Consider the following 23934-nt stretch of genomic DNA (forward strand, 5'->3'; position numbering starts at 1 on the left):
TTCTTCTTCTTTTTTTTTTCTCTGTGTAGCTTTGGAGTCTATCCTGGCACTCGCTCTGGAGACCAGGCTGGCCTCAAACTCACAGAGATCCGTCTGCCTCTGCCTCCTGAGTGCTGGGATTAAAGGCGTGAGCCAACGCCCTGCTCGTGGTTGAACACTAATTGTTCCTGTCCTACCCTATGAAGTCCTAGACCCCAGAGCTTTAAGCGCAGAAGCTTGGAAGCCATTAGAAAAGAGTACTCTGTTCCTAGTGACAGATTCTGTTGTCTCTGCTTAGCAGATGGGATGTCTTATCTCAGGGAGAGATGTGAGCTTCTGACCCATCCCGAATCTCCCCTTACCTGCTGAGGCCTCATTTGCCTCGCCAGGCTGACAGGTTCAACTTGGGAATACAACTACAGCTCACGAAACCCCTTGGGTAGATGTTAGCCCCAAAGATGTCCTTCGAAACAGTGGTGATGCCAGTATTGTCACATATAATCCGGGATAAAGAAATTCGTCTCAGGGCTTTGCGTTGTCTTTTGGTGAAAACTCCCCATTTCTGCCACCAGAATCTGTAGATCAAGAGATACGTGAGACAGTTGGGGAGTTACTGTGCAGTGAGCACCTTTTGCATGTCCGGCACTTTCCATGCCATTCCTGCCAGTTTCTGCCCAGTGAACTGCCCAGAAGTAAGTATACAGAAATCTAGGTAGCCAGGGAAGGGTTTGAACCAAGTGTATGCCACATCCATGTAAGGTCTTAAGCCACAAGCTCCCTGGAGAGAAACCAGATTTAGCTCTTTCTGCCCATGCCTTCTGGGATCTGCTAACCCAGGACAGTGAGGCTGACTGGTTGCTGCTCTGGCCCAAGGAGGCTCTAGCTCAGACTGTGTCAGCCTTGCCTAGGTCAGCATTGCTTTCCCTCAGACCTACTTCCCATGAGGAAGCCCCTGGTCTCAGGACCTGTGACCTTGGGAGAAATGAAACTTAAAAAAAATTTTTTTTAATAACTTATTTTTGTTTTATATGCATTGGTGTTTTCCCTGCATGCCTGTGTGAGAATGTTGGATTCCCCCCTGGAACTAGAGCTACAGACAGTTATGAGCTTGTCATGTGGGTGCTGAGAATTGAACCTGGGTCCTCTGAAAGAGCTGCCGGTGCTCTTAACCACTGAGCTTTAAAAAGTTCTTTCTCCCTTGTTCAGTCACACAGTACTGTGTCTTTGTCCTCTACTTCAGGTGCTGGGGGTTATTAAGAAATAAAAAGAGCTTGGGATAAAGATATCCTTTATTAGAAAAACACCAGCCAAACGCAAGCCAGAGTGTGCCAGGGGCAGCAAGGCAGGCAGGCCAGAGAGAAGGGGCTCCCATGTGCCTTGCAGCCCCTTAAAAGGCTACCATGTGTCATCCTGACCTCATCTTGACCACGCCCTGACAGGCACACCTAGCAGGCATGGCTTACACTGTCCCCTACAGGGGGTCACTTACCTGTCTCCATCTCTGGCTCTTCTGAACTGGTTCTCAAAAAGACAAGCCAGGAGAGGACCCACTCGGGCCCCAGGCAGAAGAGGCTCTGCAATGGCCCCCATCCAGATATCAATGTTGTCGGGTGTCCCATACAGATTCAGGAACTTCCTTGCCAAAGCCTGATTTTTTAGTACTCGGCTAAGCTGGGCCAAGTTTCGGGGCTGGGAAAGCCCACAGAAGCGCCGCCAGGCATTGTACCCTGCAGGAGAGGCAGAAAGCAGTTCTGTCAGTCTCCCATAATCCTCCAGAGTAAATTCTTTGATCAATCCTGAATGGAACCAAAAGACCCCTACAGGTCTGTACCAGATCTCAGCCCTCTCTAGACTCTAGGTGGACAGTTGTGTTTCGTGTGTGTCGGACTGAAGAGTGTGTCCTCATGTAAAAACCCCACAGACACAAATTTGATATTGTGAATGTGTTTACATATGTGTGTAGGTGCCCATGCATATGGAGGTCAAAGGTCAAAATTAGGCTTCATTTCTCAGATGCTGTCTTTTTTTTTTTAAACTGGCCTAGAACCCATCAAGTAACCTAGGCTGGCTGGCCAGAGAACCCCGGACACCTGCCTGTCTTCTGTCTACCAAACATTGGGATTACAAAAAGCATGCCATCCAAGCCTGGCCTTTTTTTAAAAAATGTAGTTTGCAGGGAATGAACTTAGCCCCCCAGGCTTACAAAGCAGCCACTCTACCAACTCAGCTCCACAGACCTGACATTTAATGATATTATCGTTGGGCTCATACACACTTTACAGGCACAATACTTGGAACACTTTTTTAAAAAATCAGGTTTGAAGACTAAGTAAACAAATGGTTAGCCATTTGTTTAGCCATTAACCATAATGAGAAAACCAACAACAAATGACAAACATAGATTAAAATTCACAGCAGAAAAGGACCACACACGGAATGGTTCTATAGATGTGTAAGATCCAAATGGAAGGCAGTGGTCACCAGGGGTGGGGCGGGGCCAAGGGGCGGGGTCAAGGAGTGACCTTTGCTACAGAGTTTCTTCTGAAGGGAAATGAAAATGTTTAAATATTAGGTCATGGCCATGGTTTCTCAGCCTTTTGGCTAAGAACGAGTGTAGATAGATCATGGCGATAGCTACACAACTCTGAATGTGCAGCTGTTTCTTATAGAACTCACGAGGGTGAAACTGGATGGTGGGTTAACCTCGACAAAAGCTGCTTTAAAACTTTCATCTCCGGCTGAAGAGATGGCTCAGAGGTTAAGAGCACTGACTGCTCTACCAGAGGACCTGAGCCCAGCAAGCACATAGTGGCTCACAGCCATCTATAATGAGATCTGATGCCCTCTTCTGGTGTGCAGGCATGCATGCATGCAGAACACTGTATACAGAATAAATAAATAGATTTAAAAGCAAACAAGCAAGAACCTTTCATCTCAGAACCTCCCCAAACCAGCCATGCTGATTCCTCAGCTCTCAGGATCCTACACCAGGACCAGATTCAGTGCTAAAGCTGCCTTCGAGGTGAGCCATGGCTTTGCTTTGTCAGACTTGAAGAGACAGCAGCCTGTGGCATCCATTGATCGACCATTTACAAACACTGCCTTCCAGGCAAAGGGGGTAACCAATGCCATGCTTTGTCATCACCTAAGCACTGCTGTGATCTCTCAGTGCCTTTGTGAAGTACCCTGAGGTATGGACAGTTAAATCCAGCCAGCCATCATCTCTTCCAGGTCATTTAGTACTAAGTGGAGTTCAAGGCAGGCAGTACAATTCCAAATCTGTTGTTGACTGGGCAAGGGACTAGAGGAGACTGCAAAGGCCAGTATCAGGATACTACTTTTGAAATAGCCTGTAGGGAACAGCCCTTTGTACGGAATAGAAAATTACAGTGTAGCAGTTTGAGTGGCTAGCACTGCCAGTCTTCCAGCAGGCGGCGCCCACAGCTCCTTAGCTGTCAGCAGCGTCAAACTGAAAAGGCTGGGGAGATGGCGCCTCTTGCCACACAAATATGAGGACTTGAATTGGATCTCCAAAACCCACTTTAAAAACAAATCTGGGTGTGGTCCCATGCACTTATAATCCTAGTGCTGGAGAGGTAGAGATAAGCAGGTTTGGGGCTTGATGACTACCCAGCTCAGCCTACATGGCAAGTTCCAGGCCAGTGAGAGACCCTGCCTAAACAATTCAGGGTAGAAGACAGTTGAAGATGCCACCAGAGATTGGCCTCTAGCTTCCATGCGGGTCACACACACATGGGAGGGGGGACGCCCTGATTTCTTCAGTGCCTGCCATGTGCCTGTCTGTTGTTGTAGTGAGCAGAGTAGCAGCAGGAAATCCCCCAACTCCTTTACCCATGCGTGAGCGTCGGCCAGGACACATAGGCTTCAGATTCTATCTAAAAGAGGGAGGCTGGAGTTGGAAAGAAGAAAGGCAAGCCGGGGCTGAAACTTCTTCGTGGTGTTGAATGGGGTCAAACAACAGGAAGAATGAAGACATTTTGAAATCAGAGTTTTACTTCATACTTAGGTGAATTTTGAGCATATTACTAGCCATGTCTGACTTACTCCCACACGTATAGGATGGCGGGAACAGCTGCCGCTGAAAGTCATTGGAACTAGGAATGAAATAAATGGAAGTGCCTTCTCGCTTCACTCCTGTGATAGTTCTGAGTCCTCGTCAAACAGCCCCATGAGGTCTTAATATTATTCTATTTGTTCCCCATCTCTCAGGCTCCTTGGCTTTTTCACTCCTCGGGGTCCAAGGGCCCTGCCATTTCTTTGGCCCTAGAAATTTTTTTATAACCTTCTTTTCTTAGTTACCAGTGCAGTGAGGAAGAGAGAGATCATCCATGCCCTTTAAGTCTATTGCTTTTCTCTGCTCAGAAAGCTCTTACTTCCTCTCTACGCCTCCCAGTCCACTGACCTGACCCTGGGGTGAACCTAAAGCTGGAGCCCCTATAGCAGGTGGACACGACCCAAGGATTAGCAAGCAAGGGATTATGGGGGCATCAACATGGGCCTTGCCTGCTCTGCATTACTGCTCATCTTGTTCCTGTCAGAAGAGAGGGTCGAGATTTGCTCTGAACCCCCAAAACAGCCCTATCTGAGGTGCCCCCTCACCTGGAAGCCCATGGTCCCGGCTGCGTTGCATGTTCAGAGCTGCCAGGTCCAGCCCGATCCTTCTCACTTGCTGAAACAGCTTGTCCCGGAGTTCATCCACCATCATGGAATCTTGCCGGTTTAGCTTAGCTGGGGTGGCCATGAGACCTCGGAGGATAGGGTCGATGCCACCTGGTTGCAGGGAATGAGAGGCACTGATTTGACCAACTTCTCAGAAGCTCCTGGGGTCATCCATGATGCCTTCCGAGTGCTGGGATTAAAGGTGTGTGCCACCACCGCCCAGCCTGGGCTACTTTTAATAAAGCTCTTATTTTAAAAGTTAAAGAGACAGGATATAGCTTAACAGTAGAGAATTTTCCTAGCATGCACAAGGCCCTAGGTTTAATTCCCAGTGAAGAGGGGGGGCGCTCTCTCCAGACGTGAGATGGCTGCCTTCTTTCTACTGGCATTTACAGAGGCCCAACCAGCATTCCACAGCCCACCTTGGAGCAGGTGCTTGGACCCTCACCCCCTTTGCCTTTGGGAAACCCAGTCACCTTCATGTACGACACGCCAGCTGGCAAAGAATACAGAGCTAAGTGGAACATGGGAGTTGATCTGTGAGGCCCGATACTGGCTGTCCAAGCGGAACATGAAAGGCTGCAGCATGGTGTGGCCAAAGCGGAATGCCAGGGTGAAAACATTGGCTACGCGTGGGTCCACATTGGAGCAATACCCTCTGTAGGGACCCAAGGTTCTTCTGATCCGGGCCTTGCCCAGAACCAGAGGCAGAAAGTCTCGGTAGGTGATGATCTGGAAGAGATGACAAGGGAGGAGTGTTACCTGAGCAACCCCCAGCCCCCACCCCCTTGCATAGACTCCTGCTTTTCAAAGGGCTTCTGGGGCACAGTAGCCACTATTGCCATTGAATGGATTAGTATATCGACACTAATCTCCCACTGGAGGATGAGATATTGAAACCCAAAGAGAATGCCACAGATGGGGTGACAGAGATGTGCCTCAAGCATCCAGACCCAGCAGTCTTGAGGTACAGACTCAAAACCCTGTTCAGGAAGGTTAGGAGCCACTTTTTCAGATTTGTGCTGGCCTCTGGACCCCCTACCTGGACCATGGCACCCACGATCTTCCGGGCTTCATTATACAGCTTGTCTCCACTCCAGCCAGGATTCAGGCGCCTCAGCTCAGTGGCCAGCCGATTGTGCTCTCTCACAAAGAGCGTGTGCAAGGATGTCAGTTTAGGGGTTTCACTTGCCCGGGTGTCACCTTGAAAACCCCAAGTTCATGATTATCAGGGGGTCTTTCAGTAAGGGCAGACTGAGATCTGTGACCCAGAGACCAGGTGAGGCATACTTCATGTAGCTGTGTGTCCATCTCAACTGGACCATGCGGCTCCTTACTGACCAACAACTTCCTCCCCAAGAAGGAGGGCACAGTGGGCTCCTGGGTCCCTAAGTGGCTGGACCAGGTTAAGACTAAGGGAGATACACAGAGCAGATGCTGGTCTCCTTGTCTGGTGATTGTCTTCTGCAAGAAGACCAGACCCACAGCCCTGACCATACATGGTGGGAGACGACCCTGGGAACCTTGACCTTGGGACTACATACCCCCTGTCTGCGTTTGTTTCTCCACTAAGGGCTCTACCTGTTCCCATAGTTGAATGTAATGTCTTGCTGCCCTTCCAAGGAAGCAGGGTGCAGGCACATTGGGCAGGGCCCTCTTTTGTACCCAGACCTTCCGCATGGGCAGGCCAGGACAGCGAGTTCAACCACCCGCTGGCTTCTCACCCAGGTCTTATTTAGACCGAGCTCGTGGAGACCTCTGATGAAGATAAATGCTGCTCCCCCAGGGTACATAGTTGTACAATCCTTGCAGATTGAGTTTTAGTTAAGCAGTGAGGCAGAGCATAAAGAGGGGAGGCCTAGGAGCTACACTGACTTTGTCCCAGTCAGTGACAGGGTCTGCCCTCAGATGCCCTCTTGAACACAGGCATCTTTCCTGGGTCTCAGCCTCACATGTATAAGTTGAGGATGATACTGCCTGCCTTTCAGGGCTGCTGTGAGGTTCAGGGATGGCCCATCTGGACATCTCAAACACCCAGAAGTGATTATTATCATTACCATAAACCACACAGGAAGGCGGGGTGGGGGGGTGGGAGAGTTGTGGTGGTAAGGACAATGAACAGAACATAAACTATATATCCGAGGAAGGTACCACTTAAATGCATAACTGTGTAACAAGAAGAAAGGCATGGGATAAGAAAACAGCCTAAAGGGGAAAAATTGAGGTACAGGTAACAGTTGCTTTCAGGTAACTGAAGAGATAGTCCCTTTCTGTGGCAGGGGAAGGGGTCAGCCTCTTTCTTCTCTCAGGTCCCAGTAGCATGACTAAGAGCAATGGGCAGACACTGAATCAATATAAAAGTGACCCTTGCTGTAGTTGGCTGGAATGCACCCAGGTGGTGAGCCCCTCACCAATGGAGACACCAAAGCAGAGATATCTGACCACAGCCAGGGGATAGGCAAAGGGACCCATTCATACCTACCAATTTTCCCAATAACTGCACAGATCTGCTCCTATGGTGTGCCCCCATACTGAGGGTCCCCCGAGGTCCCAGGTAGTGTTTCCTCACCACACCCCATCATGCCCCTCCATCCCGGGAAGAGTCTAACTCCCCTGCAGACTGACCTGCCAGGAAGCAGGGGATGCGTGCAGAGCGGTTGGTGAGGAGGCAAGGGTCCTCATGCAGGTTGTCGAAGGGCAATAGGGATCGGCCATTGTCCTGGAAACGCTGGTTGGTGGCCAGCAGTCCCCAGAAGTTGGTCCGATTGCGGAGCCTCAGGGCAAGGGAGACCTCGCTGCCATACACCATGCTGGCATCCACGAAGGATGTGAGTGCGTTGATCTGGTTTCGGACTTTGTTCTTGTTTTGTGGGCACGCGGGCGCAGAGCGGAAGAAAGGGATGCAGTCACGCTGGTTCTTGATGCGGGGGTCATTGGGCGGTATCTGGAGTGAAGAGCGCTCAGTGACTCTGGGGCTTCTCCATATCAGACTCACTGACATGGGGTATCCCCCACTCACTTTTGACGTTACCCGAAACTTCAGGAAGCCCTCCAGGACTCACTCAGACTCAAACCCGGGGCTTTGTGCCCACTGGGCAAGTGATGTCCTGAGATGAGCCCCAACCCTGGATGAAGCTCTTGAAATGAGGAAGAGCTTCATCTAACTGAGGAGAGGTTGAGCCCCTGAGAGACAAGTTGTTGCACGTGCAGTTAAGCAATTATCAAGGGAGGCAGCATTTGCTGTGCTTGCTATACAAGCCCAGTGCTAACATTGTGCTATGAAGATCTAGAAGGCTCCACAGGGGGCGTGCCCCTGCACCACGGCTGGAGGAAAGGGGTTTGCTGGCACTCAGCCCCCTTTGAGTGCCTCCCTACCTACTGCAAGCAAGCAAACCTGTAGAGTGCATGCGCGTGCGCGTGCGCGTGCGCGTGCGCGTGCGCGTGTCCGTGCGCGTGTCCTTTCCCGGAGGAGATTCTGCTCCCTGAATTCTGTGTTTTCTTGCCTAGACCCACACCGTCCTTGCCTTCCAGCCTGGAGAAGGACCCTGCTTATAGCCCAACCCCAGGAGTTGGCAAGAACTGCAGGGCTCTTGGCCTGCGCCAGTCCAGGAAGGGGAGAAGATAAGTAAGACCCAAATAGGCTCCATAGTAGGGGCCCAGAGGCCTCCTCTGCTGGAGTCAGACCCATGGGTCAAGGCCTGTCTCCGATATGTCTCCTCCTCCATGAAACTCCAATAGAGCCCAGCCATCCCCACCCCTCCAACGTACACAGTGGGGGAGGGGGACATCTGTGTTAATTGGTGTCTGGATGGGTCCCCCATATCCCTCTTTCTGGGCTGGAGGCTACCCAAGGGCCCCAGAAAGTTGACTGAGGGTACCTTGATGGGGAAGCAAGGAGGCAGCTGGGCACAGGTCTTCTCACAGTCCACACCCACAGTGAAGGCCACTCTAGCTGGGGACTCTGGCGAAAAGTCCAAATCATGATCGATGAACTGGCCCCATTGCATGAACATGAGGGACCGGCCCTGGTCTGAGGCCAGTTTATTGCTGGGGAAACGCACAATCTGATTGGAGACAGCCCGGACCTGGTGGGGAAGTAGAGTCAGCCTGAGTCTGGGCTCATGATCTGGGCCAGGTGCTGAGACCAACCCAAGACTCAGTGAGTGCCAATCCCCAGCCAGAGCAGTTTTCCATCCACCCCTTCCTCTCCTGTTCTTAGAGATGCAGCCCCCTCTTGTGGTGGCTGTCATCTGAGAAGGACAGTATACAGCTTGGCCTGAGACTTCTGGTGGTACATGCCTATAATCCCAGGATTTGTGAGGCTGAGGCAGGAGGATTGTAATTTCAGTGAGTTACATGCCAATCTGAACTACATAGAAATCTTAGCTCAACAGATAAGAGGAAGCCGGTCCAGACCAGCAGGTCAGCCTCACCAGCCCTTCCCGAGATATGAGATCAGTGTGTAGACAGATAGGTTAGAGAACTGTTGATCTTCAGATACAAGACTAAATTTGTAGATAAGAAATAGAGAGCTAGATAAACAGATGGATCAATTGAAGAATATTTGGCATTAGTATTAAGGCAGGTAGGAAATTGTTATATTAGTATATCAATAGAAAGTTGACCAATGTAAAATTGCAGATCATAGATTCTCAAATGCATAGAACTTTATATTTAGCAAGATACTTTGAGGCTGGGCAGTGGTGGTGCACGCCTTTAATCCCAGCACTTGGGAGGCAGAGGCAGGCGGATCTCTGTGACTTCTAAGCCACCCTGGTCTACAGAGCTAGTTCCAGGACAGCCACAGCCAGGGCTACACAGAGAAACCCTGTCTCAGAACCACCACCCCCCCACCCCACCCCTGCCCAAATACTTTGATCTAAACATGGAGTCTCACACCTATAATCCCAGCCATAGGAGGTAGGAGGATTACAGTGAGTTTGAGACCAGCCTGGGCTACATCCTAAATTCAGGACAGTATAAACTATAGAATAAGACTTTGTCTCAAAAAGTAAAACAAAAGGGACTGGGAGGTGACTTAATGGGTAAGAATGCTTGCTATGACCTGAATTCAAATTCTCAGAACCTACATAGAAGCCAAGCATGGCTGTATGGGCCTGTAGCCCATACATTGAGAGGTCAATCCCACTAGCCAGTCAGCTTACATGAAACAATAAGACATCCAATGTCTTCCTCTGGCTTCCCACACACTTATCACACACACACACACACACACACACACACACACACACACAGAGAGAGAGAGAGAGAGAGAGAGAGAGAGATGCTTTGACACCTGGTCAATCATGCAAACAACAAAACACTCCATTCCATAGCAAGTAGCAAAGGTACCATAGATCATGGTTTATACAGATTTTTGTGCCCAGGACTTCACTTCCATTCACACAAGCTTAGTTTTTCAATTTACAGGTGAAGAAAGTGAGACTCGGGAAGAAAGTGGTATTCTCTACCAAAAGTCACTCATCAAGTCAGTTGGACAGATCTGAGCTCTACCTGCCTGGTGACTCAGGGCTGTGTTTTACCCTCTGGCATCTAAAAGAGAGAAAGCATTTTCCAGACCCTCCACTCCAACTCACAAGAGGAAGTAAGAAACCATTGCGCCTCTTGCCAGAGGTCCAGCCGAAGGGGAGTGACCTCCTGTCTTCATACTCAGCTGGCAGCCAGCGGGCCAGGGCCTGGTTGGAGGCTCCCAGCCAGGGTCTCTTCCTGTGGTAGTGAACAGGTAGGTGTTAGCAGGGTGCAAGGCCTGAGCCAGAGAGAGGAGGGAAAGGCAGAACCGACACCCACTTGTTGTTGCATCTCCCCGTGATGGTGCGGTACTTGTTGCTGCACCTTTCAACCTTGTCCTGGAGAGCACAGCCACTGGCCTGGGACAGCAGGCGCAACTGTGATTCTGTGAGCACATCTGGGGAGGAGGGGGGCAAGGTTCTGAGTCCCAGAGTCCTAGTTCCTTCCTGGGCTGGTCAGTTCCATCCCTCTAGCATCTCTAACACCCCCTAGGCTTTTTACCCCACCCCTCACATCTGGCTTTCTTCCACTCCCAGGATAGGGCAGGCCTCGGGGGCTCCAAGGGAAACACAGTACCAGTGACATTGAAGGATCTGGATCCTTGTGACTGAAGCTTCTCTTCTAGAAGCCCTAAGGCCACATGCATATAATCAGCAGCCTGAACCACTCTTTTGGTGGCTGCTACTGGCTGCTTGAAGTAAGCCAGGAGGTCCATGGGTCTGGCTGAGCCACTGCTAAGGCGTTGCTTGATGCTGTCACAAAGAGAAGGAGAAAGAGGAGGCTGGAGGGGGTGCAGCCTACCAGCAGGGCCCCAGCAGAGCAGGGAGACTCATAGTGCTCAGGGGTTCAGGTTGGATAAGGTGATTTTGCCAAAAGCCTGTCCTCCCTCATTGGCCCTCCAGGCTGGTATAGCCCCAGACCCAGGCCCACCTCTTCTGTGTCCAATTATAGGCAGCATCCACCATCAACTTGGCCTCTGCTATGCAGTCTCGAAGGACTGAATCCTCCACTTGACTAGCTGTTCAAAGGCATGGGGACTCAGTATTCAAGGGAGCCGCAGACTCCCCAGATCTAAGTGCTTTTCCCTCCACACTCATCTTCTGCCTTGGCATCCACGGGGCTCTTACCTGGGGCAGTGCCCTCAGAGGGCTGGGTAAGGATGAATGTGGCTAGGACCCCTACCAGGGCCAGTAGCAGCTTCATCATGCAAGCAGAATCCCTGCTACAGCTGAGCAGGTAAGCAATCCCACAGATCCCACAGGTGAGTGTCCCACTCCTTTCTCCCCCCACAGGACCCGAGATGGTTTCTTTCTGCTTACTCTCTGGAAGGAGCTAAGAGACTTTATATCCCATCCTGGGGTAGAGGGGGTAGGTCTTTGTGCACAGAAGCCCAGCCCCTGGGGCGGAGCTCTGGCTCCTTGCTCTGGTTTTCAGGGGAACTATGTGATTAACACTCTCCATCTTGCTTTACTCCTCACCACACGGGTACATTGTCCCTCCATCCCCCCACCAGCACCACCTACCCCCTTGTTCCAATCCACCTCTACTCTTGGGTCCACGGGTGCATTTCTCCCATAGTCCAAAGCAGTGGCTGGGTTGTAGATGGCACCCAGGGAATAATGGATGACCAAGGTACTGACAAGAAGACAGGGCTTGGCCCCATCACTGATTGTGGCCTGGGGAAGTCACTCCTCATTTCCAGACCTCACTTTCATATCTCTAAAATAGGAATTGGGTGGATGTTTGGAAAGGCTCCTTTCTTCCCTCACCAGGGCAGAAATGGAATCTGGACTTACTGTCATATCCCCCATACTCAGCACAAGGCTTCATTCAGTAGGTATTCATTAAATGTTTGTAGAGTGAATGAATAGTCAATGATCCAGCTCTCTCTCTCCCCTTACCCCTCTAGTGCTATCAGCTCCCTCCAAGGTGCCAGAGACATACATCAGGGGATACCTGGAATCACAGTAAGGTGTCACAGGTAAAACACATAGTGAGTGAGCTCTGGTGGCATCCTGCATAGCGCTCAAGTCCCACTGTGGCTCTGGGAGAGCCCTGGGCTTTTCTCAGTGCACAGCAATGGTGGATTTACCGGGTGCTAGTTGGGATTGACTAAAAGAGCTTGCTGTGTTAGGCCAGACAGACCTGGGTCTCAGTCTGGCTCCCTCCCTGCAGGCAGATCTTGGGTGGGTTTCCATTCCCTCATCCTCAGTGCGGACTTCAACTCAGTCCTTCAGCCCCAGCCCCTTCACACCTCCATGCCTTTCTTCCTGACAGGTCCTTCTCCAGAAGAGCCTGGTGACCCCATCCCCACATGCCTGGACAGTTAGTGTTCATCTCTAGACTAGGTTTCAAAGCCACTGCCTCTGTGCCTACAACTAACCTATCCTGGTCCCTTCAGGGGGCCATGTCCGTTCCTTCATCAGTGCAGACCCTGTACCTTCCAGACCTCAGGAGATTCTCCCCAGGCTCTTCAACCCCTGCCCACCTCAACTGCACGATACCTTCCCCTGCCCCTCCTCCCATGGCCATGCTCCCTCTATTGCCAACCGGCCTCAACAGTTCCCCCTGAAACAGCCACTTTGCTTTGGCAACCTTTTTTTCACAAGTTCCAGTTGACAGGCCTCCCCTATCTTATCTCCCATCTTTGACAGAGGCCCTGACCTGTGTGCCAAGGGATAAAAATTTACAGGGAAGGATGAAAGTCCACTAGGTCCCCTCCTGACACCTGCTAGACCTCAGTTTCCAAACTTGTGAGACAGAACAGATATCCCAAGAGACTTAAACCATAACTCGCTCAGCTGAGCTTGCCTTCCCTTTGAGATGGCTAGAATTGAGTGTGCTTGGTGGGAGGAGGGAAGAATACAAAAGCTTCTCTGATTCTTCAGGAATGGATCTCTGAAGGGGAGGCCTCCAAAGTGAGGGTGTTGGCTCCCAATTCTTTGACCTGGGGACACTCAAACCTAAGGGGTGGGACAGTGATGAAGGGATGGAGCCCTCAATGAGATTCTCCAGCTGAAGTGCCCAATGTGGCCTTCTCAAAGAAACAGGTCTAAAGGACAGACAGGGTCCTCCCGTGCTCATGGTGGTCTGCTCTGACCTTGACTTTTCTGTAGTCACAATAATCAGAAGGGACCAAAAGAGGGTAGGGACCAGAAGAGGAGTGTAGGCAAGGGCGGTGGGGCCCTGTGCTTTTCCCCATGGGCCTTTTCTCATGGGATCTCACTGGTGTTCTTCTGTTTTCCTTGTAGCTGAGGCTTGACCAGTGTCAAGGGATTGAACCCAGGGGTCTTGTGTATGTTGGGCAACACTCTCTCAACTGAGATGCACCCCCAGCCAAATGAAATGTTAAAATGCAAGACTGCGCAGCTTAGTCCTTACTCTTGAAGTAAATGCACACAGCTGAGGCAGCCATAGTAAAACTGGGAATTTTCTAAATTAACCACAGTGCTTATGAGCAGTAAGAAATGAGCAATAAAAGAAATCACGGGATTTATTAAAGTTAAGCAGTATTTGCAGCAATTACTTAGCACACAGAACCAGATGATGGTGGTGTAAGACTTTAGTCCCAGTACTTGAGAGGCAGAAGTAGGCAGATCTCTGTGAGTTTGAGACCAGCCTGGTCTACAAGAGCTAGTTCCAGGATAGGCTCCAAAGCTACACAGGGAACCCTGACTCAAAAAACAAACAAACAAACAAACAAACAAACAAAAAAGCTTAGCACATGGAGCAACACAAACTGTATTTAGGGAAGAGAATTTATTGCTGAAATAATTTAGAGTGACAATTGCAGGGTGACCATGGGTCGCCTGGCCCATTATCTGTGTAATGACTATGTGTGAGCTCCTAGAACCTCTTATTTTCTGTACAAGGGTCAACAGCTTGCTCTGATCCTTCATTAGTGACAAGACTTTCTTGTCCCTCCACATGCACCCTTACACATATTTTGGGTCCCTGGGCTTTGAGCACCTGGGGAAGGGACAACATTCACAGGTTGTCCTACAGAGGTGCATAGTCCTAGGGGAGGGATCACCCTGAGGAGTCTATGTACTTTTTCTCTCGAGCAGCGGGAGCCCCGATATCTCCACACCTCCTCGGGCTTATAGCATCTCTCTAGCGTCTACTGTCATTCCTGCCCACCACATCCCAGCCTTAACTGTGTGCCCTCCACCACCCACACACACCTCTAGGTCCTATGTACTCCCCTTTGTCAGAATAACTTACTCATCTTATTCCAGCTTCCTCCAGGGAACCTTCCAATGGCCATTTCCTGCTCACCCCCAAATACACCGCAGATGACTCTCTTTGATCAACAGGACACCACACAATGATGTTTATCATAGCACATATTGAACCTTGCTGAAGGAATGGTGTCACCATGTTCATCTTCTAGATGGATGGGAGGGGAGATCCCCACATAGGATCTGTCTGTTGTATATTCAGTACTCAGCATAGGGCTAGGCTGGGTCTCAGAAATGAGCAACATTCTTGATTAACCCCCTAAGTCCACCCTGGGAAGAGAAACACATCCCCTCCCTAATGTAGCGGGAATTTCTCAAATTCTCTTTTTTTTCTCCAGGGTCCAGTTAGGTCACAGATCCAGGAGTCTGAACTGCCAGAGAAAAGAGAAGTTAAAGTAGGCTTTGCCGATACATGCTGAGGATATCAGTAGGGATACCCTGAAGGGTTGGGTGTTTGGGAAGCTTGGCTCTCGCTGAGGCTGGTATGAGCTTTTCCCTCAGCAAGTGGACTCCTGAGTCTGCTTCTGGGCATGGTTAGGTTTCCTCCCGGGCCTGCCTGAACCACAGGCTGGGGAGACACAGGGCCAAGCTCTTCTTTCTCAGAAAGGAAAATGGCCGAAACAAGCTGAGGCTAACCCACTCAGGACCAATCAGGAGGACCACGCTTAGGGCAAGGATGAGACTCAAGGCTGTGTTCCATGTCCAGCATTGAGGGGAAAGACTAGGAAGAGGAGGGGGAGGAGTGGGGAGAAGAAGAGGAGGGGGAAGGAGGAGGCAGAGGAAAAGGGTACTGCTCTTGGGTCACAGGAGATGACAAGGCTTCATAGAGTGCTTGGGAAGTGGAGCTCTGACCAGCCAGGCCCTCAACTGCTTGCTGGTGCTCCCTGCTTCCCCGCCCGTCCTCCATCTCAGGCTGTGAGACTATGAGACCATGGTTCCACTAGCCAAAGTCAGCATCCGGTCTCTCCAGTGGTCTCCTAAACAAAGAGGCACACAGGGAGGAGGGTTGCACAATCTGGTCCTGCCTTGCCTGCAGGGGGTTAACATTCTAGGCATTCCTCTGTGTTCCAAATACTCTGGCTTTCAGCCAGAGGATAGCAAAATCTACCCCCCTCCCCAGACAGGAATCATAAGCCATAAGGGCTCTTTTTCTCATCCTGGCTGTTTCCCACTGAGTCCCCAGGTCCCATCCATCCATAGAGAATTCTCGTCCTCCCACTACCAGCCATGACTCAGCAGGCTTAGGCCTTCAGTCGTTAATCTCACAGCTCTTTTCCAAACTCCATTATGCACCAATGAATTGATTCTGCTCCTCCATTTCCCTGATGGTCAGGTAGAGCCACACAGGAAAGTTTGCTGCTCACAGTAGCCTCATTCGTAAGCATGCCTGGCTGGTCTGAGCGGATGTACGGAATGGATGTGTTTGCTGTCACCTTGCCTGCTATTGGGTCAGAGGATGAACTTGTGCCTGAACATGTCAGGACCCAGTACCTTTGGTAAGGGCCATTTTTCTCCCTGGACCAGACTAGCTGTGGGACAATGAATGCTTCGACAGAGCAGGCTTTGCCCTAGGCCACCAGGACAGCTTCCTTCTCAGGTACCTTAAGCTGCAGCACTGGAGAACCACCCCTCCCATCCTCCCTGGGAGGTATGAAACCTCAAACTTCTGCAACCACTTTCACAAGAACCGTCCACCCGCCATGGTGGAACTGCTGGCCACAGGCCTGATTGGATCTCTTTATCTCCTCTGCTCCAACTGTCCCATTAAGACAGGGGACACAGCAAGGCTCCGGGCTCAGCAGGTCCACCCTTGCCCCAAAGGGTTCTTTGCAAAGGGGGTTGTTTATCCTAGTGTCTCAAAACACTGAGATGTGCATGGAAAAGGGGTTTGCTTAAAACTTAGTGGTACCACACTGTGCTGGAATCCAGGAGCTTGGGGGGGGCGGCGGCACGCGCGCTCATATGTGTGTGCTTATGTGTACCATGGGATCCTGAAAGAGGCAGCTCTGAGTACTTTGCCTTTACTTAGCAAGTCCTGAAAATGCAACTTGGGTTTGGAAGTCCAGCACTACTACCCCGTTCCACCATACCCCTGCCCGACCTGTGTGGCTCTGAGCAAGAACTTGACTTCTCTGAATTACTAGTCAAGTTAGCAGAGGCAGGAAGGTTCAGAACTATCTCTGTAGCTGGCCTGGGGAGACGTTCCCTGCACTGCCTCCTGAATAAGGATCCTGCGGGCTGGCTGCTCAGCTTGTGGGGATAGAAGGCCCCTGGAATAGGGTTGTGGGAACCTGGGAGGAAAGCCTGCATTCTTCCTTAACTCCCCCGGGCTCACACATGTTTAATAGAGAACCAGCATAGGGCTAGAGCTCAGTTGATATAATGCTTACTGCTCAAACAGGGGGACCCAAGTTTGATCCCCAGAATCCACATAAGAAACAAGGCATAGAGGGTTGGACAGGTGGCCCCTCAGTTAAGAGCATTTGCTGCTCTTACAGAAAGCCAAAGTCCCCACAACCACTTGTAATTCCAATTCCATGGACTCTGATACCCTCTTCTGACCACTATGGGTCCCACACACACCATGGTGCACACATATATGTGCAGGAACTCATTTTTTTAACACAGGGTCTCTCTACATAGCACTGGCTGTCCTAGAGCTCACTGTGTAGACCATAATGGCCTTGAACTCACAGAGACCTGCCTATCTGGATCTACACCCTTCTCCCTCTCAGCCCTCACCTCAGCTGTCAGTCATCCCCAGCCTTGCACTTTGACTGGTACCAAATCAGTCAGAGGACTCCAAGCCCCTCTTCCACTGCTCATCCTCCCTTCCCAGAATGCTCCTGGGTTTCACCATCCAATTCTGATTCTCTTTTGAATTTCTCAGTTCTCTTAGTGTCATGCGTTATACATACACCATAGTAGAACACATACATACATATATACACACACTTTCATACACACACACTCACACTCTAACACTCTCATACACACATTCACACCCTTACATTCTCATAAACACACTCACAAATTCTCTCTCTCTCTCTCTCTCTCTCTCTCTCTCTCTCTCTCTCCCTAAAGGTCTTGCTGATTTCAGTGTGTAGACCTTGGCTCTGCTCTTTCTGGCCCAAAGGGCCAGTAAGAGAGTATAGTGGGAGAGGTTCTTTTTGCCTCCTGGCTGCCAGGAGACAAGAAGTGAGGAAAGGGAGACATGTCAGCTAGAACTGTCAAAGACACACACATCCCCAGAGACCTTCTTCCTACATTCAGGCCCACCCTCTTAAAGTTGTCAGAATCTCCCAAATAGTGCCACCAAGCCTTGAACGCTTGAGCTGAGTGTGTGTGTGTGTGTGTGTGTGTGTGTGTGTGTGTGTTGTGTGTGTTTTTGTGTGTTCATAACTATAACACAAGCAGCACACACACACAACACACAGAGACAGACAGACAGACAGACAGACAGACAGACAGACAGACAGACAGACAGACAAAGAAGAGAAAAATACACATACCCATACATTAGCCAGAGAGTATCTCATCTGACATTGTTCAGGATTGCCAGGGTGTGGCAATATAATAAGAGCATTTTTGTGGTTTTATTGTTGATGGTGAATTATCCAGAGAAAATGATTCCCATATGACTTGCACAGGGACATCCTTCCCTGTCTTTGTTGTGCCCCAGAATCTGTCAGGGGCACATCCAGGGCAGGAATCATCAGCTTTGACTGCCCTGGTGGCTTCCTCTCTAGCACTGGTGTCATTGGATGGTGTCATTTAAGGGATGTTCTTGTTGCTTCCATGGCAGGCAGTGTTGGGAGGATCTCCTACATCTGTCTGTTCATCCTAGCTCCCTCAACTCTAGCTCTGGGTGCCTAATGGATGCGCTGCCATGGATACCACTGCATGTGGTACCTTGGTTATTCAGGCATCTGACCAAGGGTAGAATGGCATCTCTTTCTCTTCCATTAGCCAAAACAAAACCAGGGACTTTCTCTAAGAACCCACAGTGAAAAGCTAAATTAGAACTGAATGACCAAGCTGCAGACACTCAAAATAATCACTTATTCAATGAGTAATATAACACATGAGCATCTGGGCATAGCTAATGATGAATGGATTGGATGGTGTCATGCAAGGGATGCTATCCTTATTGCTTTTGTGGTCGACAATATTGGAGATACCATTCCACTTCTGTCATTGCTCTCTTGGGACAACCCTGACCCAGAACCCTTGCTGAAGGGGGACAATATGGTGATACTTATGTTATAAGGACCTGAATACTCCCCAGCCAGTGTGGACACATGGCCCAACCTCACTGTGCTGGATAATTGTATTTCAACATGACACAAACTATAGTCATCTGAAAGAAAGGAAACTTAATTGAGAAGATGCCTTTATACAATTGGGCTGTAAGCAAGTCCGTGAGGCATTTTTTAAATTAGTGATTGGCGGGGGGAAGGCTCAATCCATTGTGATTGAGGCCACACCTGGGTTGGTGGTCCTGGGTTCTATAAGAAAGCAGGCTGAGCAAGCCATGAGGAGCAAACCAGTAAGCAGCACTCCTCCATGGCCTCTACATCAGCTTCTGCCTCCAGGTTCCTGTCCTGTTTAAGTTCCTGTCCTGACTGCCTTCAATGATGGACTACAATGCAGAAGTGGAAGCCAAATAAACTCTTTCCTCCCCAAGTTGCTTTTGGTCATGGTGTTTCATCAAAGCAAGAGTAACCTTAACTAAAACATTCATCCAATCAAATTATCCTCGAAAGATAATTAGAAGCCTGATAGACTGAGATAGGCAGCTGTAGACAGTAAAAATCAAGTGTCACAATTTGGAACAATGATCCCCATTTTTGCCAGGCAGGGAGGGATGAAGGGAGATGGAAGGGAACCATGTGGGCTCATTCCTATGGTTTCTCACTCCCACAATAGACTATACTTTATATCTAGGAGACCTTTCAATCCTTTTTTTCCTTTTGTGGCATGTGTGTATGCATGTTCATGTGTTTACATACATACATGGGAATATATGCTAATGCAAATATATATGTGTGTGCACGAATATGAAGGCCAGAGTTCAATGTTGGGTCTTCCTCAATTACTCTCCACATTATATTTTTTAGGACAAGTTTCTCATAAAACCTGGAGCTTACCCTTTTGGCTAGACTGGATGTCCAGCAAGGCTCAGATCTTCCTGTCTTTGCCTCTCCTTCATTGGGCTTACAGATACATGCCACCAGACCTGGCTGTTTTACACATGTTTTGAGGATTGAACTTGGGTCTTCAATAGACTGAGCCTTCTTCCTAGCCCATAGATCTTTAAAAACAAAAACACAAAACTCTCAGTTTGGACTTGTCTGAGATACAGCCTCCTTTGCAATGTAAACCATAGCCTGTTTTTTCTCTTCAACCTGACACCCTTCTACACTGATGTGTAAGAAAGAGAGAATAGGTGCGTGGCAAAGGGAAGCAAAGCACACAAGTAAATTGGGAAAGGAATAGCCCTAGATAGCTGTAAAGATGGAGCTTAGAACAATCAATGAAGGAAATGGGAAGGAGAAGGAAGAAGAGCTAAAAAGAGATCAATGAAGCAAGAGTCAAGAAAATATTGCACAGTGTATTCTATGGATCAAAATACTGCATCCAGCCCAAAAGACAAATTTGTAAAAGAGAATGACAGGAAAAATGAATTATTGATCAAATTAATGGTATTCTGATCACAATTTGCAAGAAATTGTTGTCTCTGGAAATGGGCGTGGATTGTAGACAGCCACAAGAAGCCAGACTCTTACCAAATACGACCCTGCTTCTTATGGGTTTCCCCACCCCACCCCCACCCCGTGGGCATGGTGCACAGTCACCCTCACTGTGTCCCCGACCTCTTTGTGTCTCCTTTACACCACAGAGAAATTCCTGGTCATTTCAGAGCATGATTCAGCTGACAGAAGAAAAATGTCAAGAGTGATAATAGCAGTAATTCTTCCCAGGTCTTATGTCTTCCACAGAATCCTCTTGTACACTCTTCAGATCTTAACAGATCAGTGACATTATCGACAGTGTTGGTTTATGCCAGTTTGGTGAAGAAGCCATGACATGAAGAGAGTCGAGGTAGGGCATCCATGGTCAGTAGTTTGGTGTGAAAGATCAGAACTCCTAATTAAGAACTAGGAGTGCAAATCATGAGTGCCCAACCCCCATGCTCTGTCTCATAGAAAATAAATGTTTAGAAGACAGATGATACACAGACATGCTGTTCTAGGGGGGATGCCAGCATCACCAAAGAGAAATATCCATCAATCAGAGTAGGAACAAAGAGTTATGGGATGGCTGTTCAGGGTCCCTTTATGAAAAGAGACTGTGCAAGCACACCTAAGCTAACAGCAGCGAGGATGTACACTTCCAAAACGGACAGAACACAAGAAAGGACCTTACCAATAGTCACTCTTTTTTGCAAACCAGCAGCTGCATCCCTAATCTCTTCAATGCTGCCTGCATCTCCTGGTTCCTGAGGGTGTAGATCATGGGGTTGAGCATGGGAGTCATGACAGTGTGGCTGATGGACACAGCCTTGTCCATGGGGAAGGGGGTGAAGGGCCGGGCATACAGGTAAATGCTTGGAATGAAGATCATGGACACCACGATGATGTGAGTGGTACAGGTGGAAGCCGCCTTCCTCCTCGCCTCTCCTGAGTGGGACCTCAGCATCACCAGGATGACCAAGTAGGAGATCAGAAGGAGGAAGAACCAGATGACATCCAGCATCCCACTGTTGAAGATCATGAGGAACTCCAGGAGGGAGGTGTCTGTGCAGGCCAGTCTCAGCACTTGGGGGACATCACAGTAGAAGTTATCCAGGACATTGGGGCCACAGAAGGGCAGTGGGAGCATCAGAGACAGCTGGATAATGGAATGGACAAAGCCCACAATCCATGCTGTCACCACCAGTACTACACAGTGCTGAGTGTTCATGATGGTGACATAGTGGAGGGGCCGTGAGATAGCCACGAGGCGATCATAGGCCATCACTGAGAGGAAGAAGACCATGGCTCCTCCCAGAAAGTGGAAGAAGAAGACCTGGGCCATGCAGCCTTTGTAGGAGATGGTCTTCCTCTCAGAGAGGAAGTCCACCAGCATCTTGGGGGCAGTGACTGAGGAGAAGCAGAGGTCTAAGACAGCGAGATTGCGGAGTAGGAAGTACATAGGTGTGTGGAGCCTGGCCTCCGAGGTCACAGTGACCATGATGAGGAGATTTCCCATCACGGTCGTGCTGTAGACAAACAAGAACACCAGAAACAAGAAGAGCTGAAGCTCACGACTCTGTGAGAACCCCAAACAAGAACACCAGAAACAAGAAGAGCTGAAGCTCACGACTCTGTGAGAACCCCAGGAAGATGAACTCTGACACCCATGTGAGGTTCTCTGGTTCCATGGTGTCTGGTGCACACACTTAAAGGAAATGGCTGACAGGTACAAATGCATGAGGTGACTCCTTGCCTTTTTAGTGTGCAAGAGCTCAGACTGAGTTGTTCAAGTCCATATGATGCACATTCTCATGTGATGGCCGTGATACCGCCTGCTGGCTTGTCCCTAAAGAGTTGACAAGCAGGTTCTGGAATATACAGTCATGAGTTATCTTTAAGCTGTCCGGAAGAATATGTAGTTTTCCCTCCCAAGATCAGCACAGTGATGGGAGACACTTAGAGTAAGATCCTTTAGGATGAATTCCAGATGTTCTTTTTTTTCCCCAGAGTTAACCAGGAGTAACTAACTTCCCTGGGATTTCAGCTCTGACATATGCAGCTAGGAATAAAAAAGGCTTTCTTCCCTGAGTTTTCTGTTGGGTTGGGTAGAATGACATGTTTGAAATTCCTACAAGTGGTGCCTGAGAGAAGCAACAACCGCTGCCCTCTGTGTATCTCAGCACTTCTCCCCATTGTCTTAAGATTTTTGTGCTTGTTTTCACATAGCATTTATAACATCAACATATTAACAGACTTTTCTGTGTCTATGTTTTTACTGTACAAGTCACAAGATCCTGAAAACATAGATTTGGATCTCAAAATCCATTTGTTCCCAGCAGTGGGCCTCCTGGTCATAGGCAGTATTTATTCAGGATCTGCTGTTGCTTGCAGGGGGTGAATAATCATAGAACATATAGGTCCTTATAGAGGAACTCCTGGATACAGCTGAATATTTGATATGGAGCTGCTGCCATTCCCTAGCACAGGAGCCTCTTGCTTGGTGAGGTTCCACAGGACAGGTGTGGAGACAATAGTGAGACGGAGGTCGAGAGGTCCAAGCAATTAAAGCATAGATTGTGAATTATTGGAAGGGACACTCGAAGCTATTCTGACAGGATATCAGTTTTTTACGAGATGTTACAAAATCTGAGAAAAATGGAGGAGTTGGATGCAAAGAAATGGGAATAGATCAAGTACGGGAAAATTACAAAGAAGGGAGACAAATGATAGAGCAGGAAAAAAGACCAGAAAGTGGCAGAAAGAGTGGGTGGAGTGGACACAATTAGATAAGATGGTGCAGAGAGAGGGGGCGGGAAACAGACAGAGACAGAGATATTGATCCGGTGAGGGCTCCTAACACCTCCGTTCAGTCTCGATCTATCCTAAACCCTCCTCTCTGGCCACCTGCAATCTATTAGCTCTGGGGGCCATTGTCTTCTTCACTTTCATGTGTTTCCATGCCCATCCTCTTTTCACACAACTGCCTTCTGGGTGAACAAATCCTTCCTGAATGGGCATCGGACAGTACTTCCTCATTACAGTCCTCAGAGACTGTCTAGTGCCCACAGCTTAAACCTCCAACTCCTACAGGCTGTGCACGGTGCTCTGGGCATAGAATTAGGACAGAACAACATGTTTACACACACTCACTCACACACACACACACACACACACACACACACACACACACACACAGACTCCCTTTCAGTGTTCCTTACAAGGCTGTAACCATTGCCCCACTTACCTTCCCAATCATGTCATTAGGACCCATTTGTGGTCTAAAGAATGCACAGTTTCTACATGTGCTGTTTCTTTGATTATTTCTATATCATTGATAGCAATTCCTGTTTAAAAAAATACCTGCGTGAGAGAATAAATTCTTCTTTGGAGTTCAAAAGCACTTTACAACCCCACCCCCATCGTGGCACTTAGAATTATTTTTCTGTTGCCTCTATTAACTACATTTGAAATCCTGTAACACTGTAAACCTAGCAGCAACCAGAGCAACTCTGACTCAGAAGTTGTTTCAACAATGTTAGCTAACTTCGTGAATTAGCAATTAATAATTTATAATTATAATTAATAATTAATAATATATGTGGCTATGTAGAGAATTTTGTATTGATTTTCCTGAAAAAAAATTTGATTAGTTTTCGGCATCCTCCCTTTCAAACCTACGGCCAATTCTATGCTCAGTTGTTTTCACATTTAACCTGGGCACCTGCTACCAACAGAGTCACACCGTCCACTCCGTCTGTACCTGCAGT

The 23934-nt window shown here is 49.0% G+C and overlaps 2 protein-coding genes across 3 annotated transcripts; both read right to left on the reverse strand.

The window, feature by feature from the left end:
- Nucleotides 1-352: 352 nt before the first annotated feature.
- Epx (eosinophil peroxidase) lies at nt 353-11394 on the reverse strand. The gene is made up of 12 exons (XM_035447846.1): nt 11310-11394; nt 11119-11206; nt 10765-10940; nt 10468-10585; nt 10257-10386; nt 8538-8744; nt 7285-7603; nt 5702-5862; nt 5136-5391; nt 4600-4770; nt 1469-1706; nt 353-554 (listed from the first exon to the last, which is right to left on the reverse strand). Exons 1-12 carry the CDS (start codon nt 11392-11394, stop codon nt 353-355), a joined length of 2151 nt encoding a protein of 716 aa, XP_035303737.1.
- Nucleotides 11395-20864: 9470 nt separating this feature from the next.
- On the reverse strand, nt 20865-21855 carry LOC100751363 (olfactory receptor 4D2). Of its 2 annotated transcripts, none has more exons than XM_027426302.1 (2): nt 21776-21855; nt 20865-21741 (listed from the first exon to the last, which is right to left on the reverse strand). In XM_027426302.1, exons 1-2 carry the CDS (start codon nt 21853-21855, stop codon nt 20865-20867), a joined length of 957 nt encoding a protein of 318 aa, XP_027282103.1. The 2 variants fall into 2 exon arrangements, with proteins under 2 accessions (XP_027282103.1, XP_027282104.1); XM_027426303.1 differs by having other exon boundaries at nt 20865-21728; nt 21769-21855.
- Nucleotides 21856-23934: the final 2079 nt, after the last annotated feature.

This window comes from Cricetulus griseus, chromosome 7 (genome assembly GCF_003668045.3).
Source record: "Cricetulus griseus strain 17A/GY chromosome 7, alternate assembly CriGri-PICRH-1.0, whole genome shotgun sequence".
Taxonomy (NCBI): domain Eukaryota; kingdom Metazoa; phylum Chordata; class Mammalia; order Rodentia; family Cricetidae; genus Cricetulus; species Cricetulus griseus.